Below are 14,686 nucleotides of genomic sequence, written 5' to 3'. Positions count from 1 at the left end.
TGCTTCATCAGCTTCTGTGGGGGTCCCTAGGTGACATCAGAGGTCTTGAGACCCCTGATGTCTCCATAAAGAGGACCTGTTTGGTGAACAGGCTATTACATAGGGGATTCCTTAGTCCCCTATGTTATAGCAATAAAGTGAAGTCAAAAATAAATAAATTACAGCATTAAAAAAAATAAAGAAGCTAAAAAAATAACACAAACATTTTTTTAAAGTCCCCAGCCCCCCCACATACACATGCAAACATGCGCCGGGTGCGCCTATGTACGAAACCGACGATTGCGCCCATTATGCAGCACATGTTACATATCGCCGCGAACGTCGCAGTGAGAACAATAATTCTAGGGCCATCAATCACTGATGACACTAAACTGATGAGCGGTAAAAACGTTTAAAGCGTCGCCTATGGCCAATTTTGGCTGCGGTCGTTTTCTGCGATTTTGCGGGCACGCGCAATTTTAAAGGTTGACATGTTTAGTGTCTATTTACCCGACGTGACCCCGACTTTTATATTTTACCAAAAAATTGGGGTGAAAAAAAATGTTTCATAACATTTTATAGGGAAACATGTTTTTTTTAAAAATTTAGGGTACTTTTTTTGTTATATAGTAAAAAATAAAAACCCCAGTGGTGAATAAAAGCCACCAAAAGAAAGCTCTATCTGTCCCCAAAAAATGGTATGAAAATCGTTTCAGTAAAGCGTTGCATGACGGAATAAACATCAGTCAAAGTACCGCAGCGCTGAATACTGAAAAATGGCCTGGCCAGGAAGGGGGTGAAACACTATGGCCTTCAAGTGGTTAAAGGAATATAGTGGTGTCTTCTCCCCAACCTCAGCCTTCTGTCTGGACAGGAAAAGAGAAGCAGAAGACCTGAGCTATGAGAACAGGCTACTAAATTTAAACATGTTCTCATTGGAAGTAAGGAGATTAAGGGGGGACATGATTTTCATGTACAAAATGTTTACCGGGGATAGCAACATTAGCAGCAAACATTTTACAATTAACTCCATGACAAGGACGAGAGGCCACCACTTAAAATTGGTGGAGAAACCGAGGGATGACAGAACTTTGTGCTGGCTGAAGTGATGGTCAGAGGTTATCTTATTCAAGGAGGAAGTATTGGATCTCAACAGCACATTGTCCCTTTATCAAAACCAGAAAGAGGTTCTTGCAGGTGAAGGCTGCCACTTAGACTTTCTCCTTGCAGTGTTGACCGCTTCCAGGAAAACTACCTTGAGGATGAGAGTAGAAAGACAAATGTCTTCAATGGGTTCAAATCGTGATTTGTGAAGCATAGAAAGAACCAGATTCAGATCCCATTAAATCACAGGTGAACAGTCTGGGAAAGCTACAAAGGTCCCAGTCAGAGAGTGAGAGGTCAACAGCCTCTTAAACTATATAGAAAGGGCAGAAACCTGACCTTTTGATAATGTGAGTGTTATGAATCATGTCTGATGATAAACATTGGAAGAAGTCAACCTCCTAGTTTTTAGCAGTTTAGACATTGGATGCTGAGATATCCTTGTCCCCCAGAACCTGGGCTTTACCATTCATGCTATTAAAGTCAGCCACTGTGAAGCAGGATGACAAATGGGCTCTTGGGACAGACGATTCTGATGATCTGGCAGAGCCCACATAGGGTCTGTCAGGAGTAGTACCAGGTCGGCATACTACGTCCGCTTCCGCCAAGCCAGAGCAATAACTTTCACTGAAATGCAATCCAACTCGTTGATGAAAAGCAGATGAGAAGGATGATTGAGGAGAAGTAAGGCATAGATGAGGGTATACTGATTTGGAACCACTAGAGCATTTATTGCTTCCTCTAGAGCAGTGATGGCGAACCTTGGCACTCCAGCTGTGCCAAAACTACAAATCCCAACATGCATCTGCCTCTGGGAGTTATGTCTGTGGCTGTCAGTGCCTTGCAATGCATCATGGGACTCGTAGTTCCAAAACAGCTGGAGTGCCAAAGTTCGCCACCACTGCTCTAGAGGATCACCTAACGTTCTAGGATGTTGAGAGACGAGACTCTGGCGCTGACCAAGTCTGCTCTGATAGCATTCCCAGGACTCCTGCACAAGGCTGGCATCTGTCATGAGGATCTTCCAGAAGCCAGGAAGTAACAACTTTCCTGATTCCTGAACCACATTGCTTGGCCACCAGGCCTGGTTCTTGGTCAGAAATGACATGGTCTTTCCAAAGACTTGACTAACTTTTGCCATGACTTTTGAATGTTGTGTTGTAGAGGTCTGGAGTAAAACTGGGCAAATGGGACCCTCTCAAAGGAGGCTACCATCAAGCTCTCATGCAAAAGAGGAGAGTCAGGCAGTTAATGGACTGTAGAGCTTGAATATAAGTTTGAAGTTTCTCCTGTGGAAAAAATACTCTGGCTTGAGCTGTGTCCAGGACAAGACCCAGACAATTGTTAGGAGCTCTTCTTTAACTGTATTAAAAATTTCTGTTAAGGTCTCTGTCACGTCTGGAACTTGTCTTTCCTTAAAGGAGATCTCTTGAGGTGAGGTGAAAAACACCCAGCCTCATAGTTCGGGCCGATGGTGACAATGAAACTGTCACACGTCGGCTCAATAGATCGGAAAGTGAGCGAACACATATCGTCGCTCGCTCACTTCTCGATCCTGTCCCAGTAGTCCCTGCAGAGAGCTGTGACTGTCACTGACGGCTCCCTGCAGGGATTCCCTTCCTCCCCTGTTCAATCCCTAAGCGCTGACTGGCGGAACGGGAGGGGGCGCGTACAGTTGGCTCTGTCTCTAGATAGTCAGAGCCAGCTGTCAATCACGCAGCTGGATCGATCTCGACAGCAATGTCGGGATCCGTCCCGGCTGCGGCGGTCTCAATATACCGCGAGCTGTAGCTCTCTATATATTGAGCTTTGGGTCAAGGGAGGAGGCTAGTTTTGTGTCCTCCCGTGACCCTTAGGAGAACTATGGGGAAAAGCACTGACCCCATAGTTCTCTTAATGTCACTGCTTTGCTTCTAAATTGGACTGCACAAGCCTGTCACAAGGGTGTCAGAACTGTGGATGAGCACTAATGAAATGCTTTTGAAACCCTTCAATAGCGCGTCTTGTATTTGACTAGATCGACATGGAAAGCGGTTATCTGCCCCACCCTTTGTCATTTTGCAGTGTAATATTAGAATCCCAAGCCATGAAAAAGAGCAGTTAATGAAAGCCAGCAGCTTGGACTCGTGTCAGTGTTCACTGAGGCTCATGAGAAATTTACTACACAGAACATAAACCCGCAGCGATCTGGGAGCAGTTACTTTGTTCTGAAATGTGGGAGGGAGAGATGTATTGCCAAATATTAAAGAAGTGTAAAATTAGCAACACGTTTTATTGGCTTTTTATAGCTGTGCTCTTGTGTGCATATTTCTTCAATATAGTTTAATCAGTCTCATTTCAGAAAGAGATTTTAAAGGATCGCCGTAATGTGAAACTAACGTGCAAGACTGTAGTTACAGCGAGTAAAAAAATATAATTGGATACCTTATGTTATTCAAGAGGTTGTTGAGCACTGCCTGGCCTATACGGGCCAGGTGCATTATTTATAGCCATCCACCGATACCAGTTTTTCAGTATGGAGTACGAGTACCAATATTTTGTTTCCGCTATTCGCCTATACCGAGTACCGATGCTTCCGCTGGCATTGAGTCGGCTTCCCAGGCAATTGGGAAGCCGAGTGGCGTGTAATGACATGGGGCCTGGCTTTCTGATTGCCTGGGAAGCCGGCTTTCCAGTCAATCGGCAACCGGCCAATCAGGAAGCCAGGCGGCGAGTAATGACTTGCCCCCCATTTCCTGATTGCACGGGAAGCTGGCTCCATGTTACCCCTACGGCACTGCCGGTCAGAGGAAATCTTCCTCTGAACAGAAGTTCCGGTATCGGGGAAGGTATCGGAGCATTTGGGTGAGTAAGAGTACTCGTCCAAATACTCCTGTATCGGCACCGATACTAGTATCAGTGCATCCCTAATTATTTACCTGTTTTATGTTGCAAACTTTTTTCCACAGTCATCGTCCAGGACAGCCTCTGAGAGATGGGATCCTCCCACCTGAAATAGGAAACACATCATCCACAATTAGAATAAAAAGGGCGGTCCCTCCTAACCACCTCAGTATTTTGTATTTCCTCCGGGCAAACAGGAGCATCGCAACGTTTGTTATTGTACTCCAGGCCTATCATGCTAGATAGCAGGGGCCTCCTGAGGCATGCGGCTCTCACTCGGAGGACAGTGGACCTGTAGGGTCTCGTGCACAGGACTTTTCCCAGGACTGATTCCCCCAGAGTCCTTACAAAAAATGTTTGCCCAGAGGGTCCCCTCGATAATGGAAGGAGATGGCAACCATCCTCGCTGGCGTAGTGTCTCCAGATGGAGTCCCCAGGAGTGTCCTGCTAAAGGAATTGACGGATGGCCTCTCTGGCGGCAGTAGAGCCGGATCACAGCAGGACACGAATACTGTGCCTTGTCGACAATCCACATCGGCAAGCAGGGGCGCCAGGAGTGGGGCAGGAGCGTGAGTCCAAACGGGAAGGGTGATGCACACCGTTGGACTCTTCATCACAGGCTGCTTCTCCCATTCTGGGGGTTCCAAGCGCCAGCTCCAAGGTAGGCGGGTCTACAGTTGACAAGTCCCCCCTACCTGTACCCTTCTTGCTCTGGGGGCCTACTTCGGTGAGGCAAGGGGTAGTTGGCTTACTTGATGCACCTCCCAAATGGGTCTCTCTCCAGGGGGGTGCAGCTTGGTCTCGAGTGGCAGGCTCTGAGCCCTTCCCTTTTTTGGCATACGTATAGGCCTCAGAGGATAAGCCCCTGCCAGCAGAAGCCAAAACACCCTAAGAGTGCTTCCTGCATTGACAAATTGTTTTTCTTTCCGGGCCAAGCTTTTCTGCCAGATCTGTGTATCGCCAAAGAGCGGCATGCATGGGAGGGAGTGTCTATGGTCATATCTCCCTCACACAGACAGGATCTGGCTCCCCAGTTACTGGGGATGGATCCTGGCAGTATCTTATTTAGGACAGCCTGGCTGTTCACCTTCTTTCTCTGGACTCTAATGTACTCCCCTCTAATGTACACCTTGTACTGGAAGGTATTCCTTGCAGCGTCAGTGTCATAGAAATCCTGAGACTGCACTCTGGTGGAGGTATTGCGGTGTGCTTTGGGGGGGCTCAGTCATGTTCTTAAACCTGCAGACAATGTACTGGGCAACGGAGGTATTGGGGTGGCGACTGAATCACCCTATTTTACCTACAGAGGCAGACACAGGTGCAATTTACAGGCTTTGCAGATAGGCCATTTTACCTGGGGGTGAGTGCTGCACAGGTGAATGACCTTGCTGTATGCACAGGGGGGAACCTTCAGTCAATCTGGAGCGATTACTGCTAATTAGGCTGCACGGATATGTTTTTTCCCTATGTTGCAAAAGTCTTGGTTGTCACCTGGGTGGGGGCTGCTCCACAGGTGAATGACCTTGCTGTATGCACAGGGGCAGAGAACCTCCAGTCAATCTGGTGCAATTACTGCCAATTAGGTTGCGCAGTTATATTCTTGGCCCTTATGTTGCAAGAGCTTTGCTTTCCCACTAGGGTTAATCCTGATAAGGCTCTGTTATTGGGTATAGGTTGAGGTTGCTCATTTTTCAATTTCACCTGGGTGAGGATGCTCCACATGTGAGTGAGCTTGCTGTCTGCACTGGGGATAATCTCCAGACAAGCTGGGCGATTCCTGACATGGGGTTGCACCATTATATTTTGCCCTGTATAATGAAAGCATTGATTTCCCTCGAGCATTAAACCAGAAAGGCTCTAGGTATTCGGCATACGACGAATAGTCAAATAATTGGGTATACCATAGCCCTGTTGCTGTGATGAGAACCAACGCATAGAGATCCTTGTACAGCATCTATACTATAGCTGAAGCCTGTGCTACCTTTGGCAGGAGTAATAGGGTTATATCGCTACTAGGGAGGTTTTGTCCAGAGAATTTCAATTCACAAGTGGCTACACGTGTGATTGACCATTCTAACAGCGCTGGTGGACACCTCCAGACATTCTTGGGGTTCCTACCTCCTTAGGCAGCACGGTTATATATATATATATATTGTTTTTTCCTTATCTCTGGAGGCCCTTTTTCTCCCTTGAGGGTTAAAACCGAACAGGTAAGCGGATATGCTATAACTTTATCCCACTGGAATAAGGACAGGGTGCTGAGAAGGGTTATGGGACTCTTCTATAGCTCCTTAGACTGCTCAGGTGAGGGTTCACAATGGGTTTCAATCTCACCTGGGTGGGTTTGCTCCTCAGGGGAATTACGCTTCTGACTACAGGAGGGGGGTGTAGCCCCGGATAAGCTCAGTGTCCGGCCAGTTGCACTGCGCTATTAGGTGTACATTTATACTCTGGGTATTATATATGTATGTGCAGCATACGGTGAAAGAGCATTGTAAGAGCAAAGATGCTGGCTTGTCTCTCCCGGGGGAAGACAACTTATAATGTTTACTCCCGTGCCAGTCCTGGCCTATAATTTTTTATATAGCAGAAGTCCACCTCCTGCAGAAGTCAAGGTGGATAAAAGCAAGCAAGTGTGTGTGTGTGTGTGTGTGTGTGTGTGTGTGTACACACACGCATGTGTGTCAGTCGGTGGCAGAATATTAGATAACGTCTGGACGCATACGCACGTAGATGTCATGTGTCCGTAAGTCCTTAACGCAGATAGCATATTTCTGCCCGCCTGGCTGGCCAGATTTTTCTCTGCACATGGAGGCTTGGAGTGCAAATGGCAAGTATGAATGTAGCTGTATGCCGCCTACCTTAGGTGTATGGGCACCCACTATGTAAACCTGGTTGGCTTAAGCCCAGCATATGGGGGTTCCCCTGAACAGGACGTTGTTAGTGCATCCCTTTACTGGACGCATGCAGTTTAAACATCTGTTGGGCTGTTTATAGCATATGTTCTGTTAGGGGTCTTCAATTGGGCATAGCTTATTTCCAGGCTATTACATGAATATCAAGCTTGGTCTTGTATCCACCCCAAGCATGGCTTCAGGTGGTCGGTTTCGTGCTTTTTCCTTCTCTCCGACTTCACACAAGAGAATCGGCCTTATATCTGGGAGGATGGCAAGGTTGTATTTGCCCTGCGTAGGAAAGGCGCAGGACTACTGACTGCTCTCTGAATTAAGGATGCATTTTGCATGCTCTGGCAAACGTGGCACTTTGCAGTACAGGTCAGGCCCAGTAATGTCTACAAAACTGCTGCACTGTTTTTCTTTGTTGGGAAAGACAGGTTGCTGAGAGTGCATGTAATGAAAGGGTTAACACCCTCTTAATATTGGTTGCCACTTGACAAATTCCTATGTTTTAACTTTGTGAGTTGGCACAAACAACTCAAAAATCTGGGAATGATCAAATCAATTTCTAAACGTAGGGGTTAACTGGCTGGGTAGAACTTACTTAGCCAGTGAGCCCTTGGGTTCTGTAAAGGTCAGAAGTGCTGGAATTGACGAGCTTTGATCAAGTACAGCTGTCCTAGACAAATCTCAAACAACTCTGCACCTTCTTGGTGTCTGGGTGTGAGTGTACACATAGGTATGTATGTATGTACGCCTTCCTTCCTGAGGCCTTAATCCATGGTATCCTAGACAGGTGATGACCAAGTGTGTACAGCCACACTCGTGGTATATTTTGGCATGTATATCAATAGAGGATTGGCGTCCCTCTTTTTATTCTGTTTCCTCCATAGGATGGAAGTTGGCTTCTAAATCTAACAAGGCTTTAGTAGGTTTCTCTGGTACTACTTGGACTTCTGTCACTCCCTGAGGAGCTCCAAGGATGTTTTTGACCTGGTTCAGGGCCTGATACAGGTTAACAAACACCATAACACTGATGTTTGGTGGCTTCGGACGTGCATCGCCCTGTCATCCTCCTAGAAGGGTTTATGACCAGCTGCAATGATGGCTTTGGACTCATCTGGGGCAGAGGGGCTAGGGTCGCCAGAGAAAATCTGTAATTGAAGTCACTGAGCTGAGTTACAATCTTTGGCGTAGCACTGCAGAGTTACCCTCCATCTGTTGTGATCAGACTCTTGGCAGTAAGGTGCTCTTGCCAGTGTCGTTCCCCCCCCGGTTAAGTATATTCCTTCCTAATTTATCCCCTCAGAGGCTGCCCTGGACGATGACTGGGGAAAACCTAAGTTAGGTACCTGGTAACTTATTTTCCAGGAATCGTCCAGGGCAGCATGGATTCCCGCCCTGCTTATTGAGTGATGTGTTTCAACATGAGTTTCATTGTTATCGCCTGGTGGTCCTTTCCGACCTTCGGTTCTATGATAATACTGAGGTGGTTATGAGGGACCGCCCTTTTTATTCTAATTGTGGGTGATGTGTTTCCTGTTTCAGGTGGGAGGATCCCATCTCTCAGAGGCTGCCCTGGACGATTCCTGGAAAATAAGTTACCAGGTACCTAACTTAGGTTTTTTTTTTTTTTTGTTGCCTTCATATTTGACCAGTTGTGACAAGCTGAGGAAAAGGAGTTAAGTGTGCCAAAGCCCAAACCTCTTCCTTTTTTTTTTGATAGGTAAGGGTTAGAACCTCTATCGGTTTTCTATTGATGGTTGTGTTCCATGTTGATGAGCTTCACCCTGTTTGTTCCATTGTAACCAGAACTGAAAATACAACTGGCATTTTTATTTGTCACCAAAACAGGAATAGAGGAAATCTTTCAATAGCACCATTTTATTATTAAAGCAACACTAAACACAGTGGCTACTTTTGGTCCCTGTGTGTCTTGTAAAGTAGTCACCGCTCCAAGCTCGCCCCCTGGTTGGACTACAATCTCACATTTAGTTTACTAATGTGTATTGAGATTGTAGTCCATGAAGGGAGTAAGCTTGGAGCGGTGACTACTTTACAAGATACACAAGGACCATGGGGAAGAAAAGTAGCCCCCCTCCAGAAGGAAGGACAGTGTCAGCACCAATTCAGAGATGATTGGAGGATCTACAGATGAGTGATACACAAATAAGATACATTGTTGTTCATAGTAAGGCCCTCTTCACACCTAAGCTGTTTGTCGCTCGTAAATCAGTGCGACAAACCGCTAATCACTAGGAATTCCATTCATGTCTATGACCCCAGCGTTTTGTCGCAAGCAGAAATACGCCTGACGCACAAAATACTACAGGAGCTACTTTGGGGCTGATTTCTGCACGGCTTGTCCCATAGACTCAATAGAAAACGCTTAAAAAATGCATGTAGCAATTATTTGCAGGCGTGTTCTGCTAATTGACATGAATGTGCCTAAATCTGCTCACAAAAACACAAAAAGAGACATGCGTAAAAAGTGCGCTGAATAGGTGACGCTTAGGTGTGGATCCAGACTTAAGGTACATTAATGCATTTTTGAGATTTAACTCTGACTTTAACGTCACTATAAGCCATAGGCAGCTTGAATCTTGGCTGATTCCTGCTAAATTAACTGAAATTGGAGCCAACATAACTACATTTAAAATTCGTCAGAGCCAGGAGGAAATTTGCCGGCTGAACGGTGACTCCATCTTGTCACTCTTTGGCTTCTCCAGCAGCTGCGGGTGCATCTTCTGATTAAAAAACCATAGCCAGCAGTAGAGATTCTTTCATGCTGTTTTAGAGTGGATGGGGGAATGAATGGATTTCTCTCGTTCAGCCAAATTCAAGCTGTGTATGGCTATCTTTAAACGGATATCCCTCACTATGGGACAGGAAGTGAAGGGAAATGAGACACAAACGGCAAAATAAAAATGGGTTTTAAACTTTTCCTACTGTAGCCAAAAGCTGATATACATTAAATATCGTGCGAGGGTGAAGATTTTGTAACATGGGGACACTAAAAAATTAATGGACAGAGTTTCTACTGAATTCTTTATCTATTTTATGTATTTGTCCCCGATAAGAGGTTTGTAGCGCACTAAATTTAGGTTGTGCTCACCGGCTGTACCTGTGCTTTATTCTCTGCTTCCTCATGATGCCGGTGTATTTCATTTGTCCCCGTTTCTTTGCAGCTTGTCACAGCATGTGTCTTTCATTGTGCCGCCTTTTTTTGGCTCGTTTACTGAGTTTTATACTTGCTGTAAGGCAGATCTTTATTACCTGTCACCAGGTACTGTCACATATTCTGGGTTGTCACTTTCTGAAGAATGGCCTCGTTGTGTCTTGTCAGAAAGTAAGGGTGCTGTGACGTCACACCTTGAAAGCTAGAAGCTGTGGAGGATGCCGGAACAACCAGTGCTTAAAGTAAAGCTATAAACTCCAATAAACAAAACATAAAAAAAGTGCTGCAACACTTAATTATAAGTGCATCTGCACTGAATGTTTTCTCTTTGTCCTTCTGCAAAGTCCACAAATACCTGGTGAGCCTTCCAGTGAAGTCCAACTAATGCAGCTTGTACTTTACAGTACTATGTTGTGTTTATTGGTAACAATATCTGGTATGAAACAAGATTATATTGAATACCAGCTTGATGAATTCTTTCTAATGCTCTTGTGTTTATCTCCTGCAGATTGGTACGATTTGATCCCCTTGGGCATTATCTTCTTACTGCTATTGTAAACCCATCTAACCAGCAGGTAAGACCATAAATATAACTCGGATGTAAATGTAATCCTGCGGATTACCAAATATAAATGGGGAGGGTTGCTCCCTAGAAATATATTGGTACATTTACTGTGCAGAGCATTTGCAGCTTTTGGAACATATTGGTTGCAGCACTGATGAAAGATTTAGGAGTGCCGTGAAGTCATTAACACGGTTGAAATGACCCTTATACACAGATGAGCATACAGTACATTTATCTACTGTGTGGATTCATGCACAGCAAGGAGTGTAATTGTATGTAATAGAGCAGGACCTCGCATACTACTCCTTAGTTGTTCTGTGCAGTTGGTTAAAGTGGACCCAAGCTCAAAAGGGAAGTTTTGTCATGTAAAAGAGTAATTCCACTTTCCCAGGTGAATTTGTGAATATTGATTTACCCCCCTTTGCTATGCTCCGTCCCTCTTCCCCATGCGGTTGTACTATCTATAACCCGTACTGCTGTGTAACAGCCCTGCGCTGTGCATTTTGAATTTCACTTGCAAATAGCAAGTGCTGTCAGCACAGTCACCTGATCGCACTGACCAATGAGAAGCGCTTGTGGCTGTGCTGATCACTGAGAAGCGATTCTTGCTAAGAAGCGCTTCTCATTGGTAGGCGCAGTCAGGTGACCAGGCTGCTCAATGAGTGCTTGCCGCTTACGAGCAAAATTCAAAATCCAGAGTGCAGGGTTGCGCTGCACAGCAGTACGGGTTACAGATAGCACACCTCCACCAGCGGAGGGGAAGGAGCGCTGGCCCAAAGGTAAGCATAGAGGGGGGGGGTGTAATTTATTTTCCCAAATTCACCTGAGAAAGTGGAATTACACTTTAACATCTAGAATTAATAATTGTGCTGTGAACGGTACCCTGGAAAATGTACCTTGTGCGTGGAAATCCTGTAGCTTCCAGGATGTATAATCTGTAGTGTGAAATCGTCTAAGTCACTCTGACTGCTAGTCTATTTGGCGATGTCACTATTGTGCTGCTCACTGTTCTCCTTCCTGGAGAGAAAACAGTACCTTAAGACATGCAGCGCAAGGATCTCCCTAATCCAATGTCATTTATTTTCTGGATCTGTGCTTTTTCCACCTCTACTGCTCTTTCTTGATCATCCCCCTACAGTTGCCAAGGTGGCAGCTCTGACATGGGGTAGCAAAGTCTGCTCCTTTACCAAGATGGCTGCTTCCACACAGACAGTGCAGAAAGAGGTATGGTAAGTTGCTAATGGGGAAAAGATTAGCTGCAGGATGCCTGCAAGAAATACTGGTGGCTAGTCCCTTGCCTTTTAACTTGCTTACTTTTTTGGGGGAACTGCTTTTACAATACTTGGGCTCATGCAATAATTAGAATATGTAGTGGTGTTATTACCATGTTATTTAATTTTTCATACTGTAAGGCTGACTCCTCAGCTTGGCAGTCAGTGTCAGAGTTCACCTTTTAAATCTTCAAGTTGTTGCCCTGTCAGCCGCTTGTCCTTGTATATTGTTTCTCAGCTCCTGTATGTGTGTGGAGGCACTGGCTGGTTTTTAGGGCAGAGGCAACCAGTTGGTGTCTGCTTTACACACACCCTGCGGCTTTAAACAGGAAGTGGCCAAGAAAATTAGGGACAGCTTATAACCAGAGAGATGAACCAGTTTAGGTCATTATTTGAGCAGCTTTTATTGCTCTTTTTTTGTTATTATTGTAAGCAGCAAGTTGGTGAGTTGTAAACAGTTTGTCCCATTTATGTCCATTTGTGGGATTAGGATGACAAATTGAACAGAAATGTCGCCAGGATGCATCCGTGTTCTTGAGTAAATTTGATATGTGGTCATCCTTGTTGTCAAGAAAATAAAGCACTGTCCACAGGTCATCACATGCTGCACAAAAGCTGCTTCTTGTCTTGTCCCAGCTACATTAGCAGATTGCTTGTTGAACTCCACGCACCATTGTTAATCTTTGTTCTCTTGCAGAGTGATGAGGAGTCAGAGATTTCCCTGGACAGTGCGGAGATCCCCATCTACCGTCAGCGATCGTTGCTACCCACTCAGCCAGTACGACGTACTCCGTTGCTCCACAACTTCCTGCACATGCTGTCATCCCGCTCCTCCAGCACACAAGCTGGAGAGCAGCCTCCTGTACAAGACTCGGCCACACCGTCACCTCCTCCACCACCGCCTCCCCCTCCACCTACAACAGAGAGCAACCAAAGGCTCTTATATTCCCGTATGCGTGAGCGGGCCCCCGGTGTGACTGCTCCATGCTGCCAAGACCCCAATATGCTGTGCCTCTGCATCCGTTGCTCTAGTGCTCGGCTGTCTTCGCCTCTCTTCCCTCACCCTGAAGCGCCTGGTGCTCCCTCTACTTCTTCAGGGGTGACCTCTACTTCTTATTCGCCAGTACAGACGGACTCCCAGCATTCTCTGGAGCGCCAGCAGCACCAATCATCTGCCCAGCACGATCATGGACTTCTAAGCCGACCTTCTGCCTTTAGCAGTGTACACAGTAGTACAGCCGGTAATACACTGCGCAATCTGAGCCTGGGACCTACACGCCGCTCCCTTACAGGGCAGCTGTCCCGCTACCAGCAGCCTTCAACAGAGATTGCTGGTTCTGATTGGACTCGCACTGTATTGAACATGGGAACCAGGCCTGAAACGGAACCCATGCCTCCTCCCAGAACCAGTGCTGCATCTGTAGGTTTTTTGTCTGTCTTGCGCCAACAGGAAGGAGAGTCCTCTTCATCTGTATATACTTCAGCTACCGAAGGGAGAGGATTCCCAAGCACAGAGCAGGAGGGCCCAGGAGCTCCGCCACCTGTCCACCCCACCTCTGCCCGAACAGATTTGCAGTGTGACCTTAGGCGCTTTTTCCTGGAGTACGATAGGTTGCATGAGCTTGAACCTGGAGCACCAGGCACACAGCAGGGACAGGCGCATGAGATGCTCAATAATAACCTGGAGCCTGAGCAGCCGGGCACCTCCCACCAGCCGAATCAGGCACACAGTGGTGAGAGCAGCTCCAACCAGCCTAGAGGACACTTGAATCGCTGCCGTGCATGCCACAATCTGCTGACCTTCAACAACGACACTCTGCGCTGGGAAAGGACGCCACCAGCTTATCCCGAGGCAGCAGGCACATCATCCTGGCAATCTCCACCTGTCCCTTCACCTAGTACTTTCCAAGCTGGCCTGACAGCTGGCAGCACAGAGCAGCCTGGGACATCCGGGGTGGATAGAACAGATATAGGAAGTGTGCCAGGTGGCACTAGTTCCCGTTTGGAACCTGGGACATCACAGGAAGAGAGAACAGTGGGTGTAGTGTATAACCCTGAGACTGGACACTGGGAGCGGGTCTACAGTCAGCCTGCCACAGTCACCAGAGCGCCGAATGTATCCCAAGAAGCCTTACCGCAGGATCTGCCAGAGGAGAGTACAGAGGAGGATTCTTTGAGAAGGTAAGAAAAAGGGCAGATGCTAAAAAAAAAAAAGTTATTTTAATGTTAAGCAGCCACAGACAGAGCAAATCTTTTGTTGTTAATCATTTATTCATCACTCTGAAAGGCTGCAGATATTATGCCCTGTCAGTAATAGGAGCAGGTTTTAGATGGATAATGTTACTCACATAAACGGGTTGCAATTCTTTACAAACCAATGCATGATCATTCTTTTTTCAATATATTTAGTAAAGAATATCCTACAAGGGTACTCTCACTGTTCATAGTCAGTTAAAGGAGAACTATGAGGTGAGTTATTTTCACTCATCCTCATAGTTCGAGCCAACCTGTGACAATGAAACTGTCACACGTTGGCTCTATAGATCGAGAAGTGAGCAAACGCATAATGTGGCTCGCTCACTGTCCGATCATCTTCCTGCAGAGAGCCATGACTGTCGGTCACCGTTCCCCGCAGGGATTCCCTCCTCCCCTCTCCGATCCTCCATCGCTGACTGGAGGAACGGGCGGAGGGGGCGGGCACAGCTGGCTCTGCCTCTAGATAGGCAGAGCCTGCTGTCACTCACGCATCTGGTTGGATCTCGACAGTATTGTCGGGATCTCGGTATATAGTGAGCAATAGTCCTATAAG

The 14,686-nt window shown here is 46.4% G+C and overlaps 1 protein-coding gene across 1 annotated transcript in view; it reads left to right on the top strand.

Moving 5' to 3' along the window:
* The window catches only part of AMBRA1 (autophagy and beclin 1 regulator 1), a gene marked incomplete at its 5' end in the record, with an annotated part of 92,498 nt that overhangs the window by 2,275 nt on the left and 75,537 nt on the right, over positions 1-14,686 (top strand). The window contains 2 exons of the mRNA XM_018568897.1: positions 10,550-10,616; positions 12,575-14,058. Coding sequence (XP_018424399.1) covers positions 10,550-10,616; positions 12,575-14,058 — 1,551 coding nt within the window. The remainder of the gene's footprint in view (positions 1-10,549; positions 10,617-12,574; positions 14,059-14,686) is intronic.

Source organism: Nanorana parkeri, unplaced genomic scaffold (assembly GCF_000935625.1).
Source record: "Nanorana parkeri isolate BGI_ZX_2015 unplaced genomic scaffold, ASM93562v1 scaffold1260, whole genome shotgun sequence".
NCBI lineage: Eukaryota > Metazoa > Chordata > Amphibia > Anura > Dicroglossidae > Nanorana > Nanorana parkeri.
This window is presented reverse-complemented; position numbering and strand designations above follow the sequence as displayed.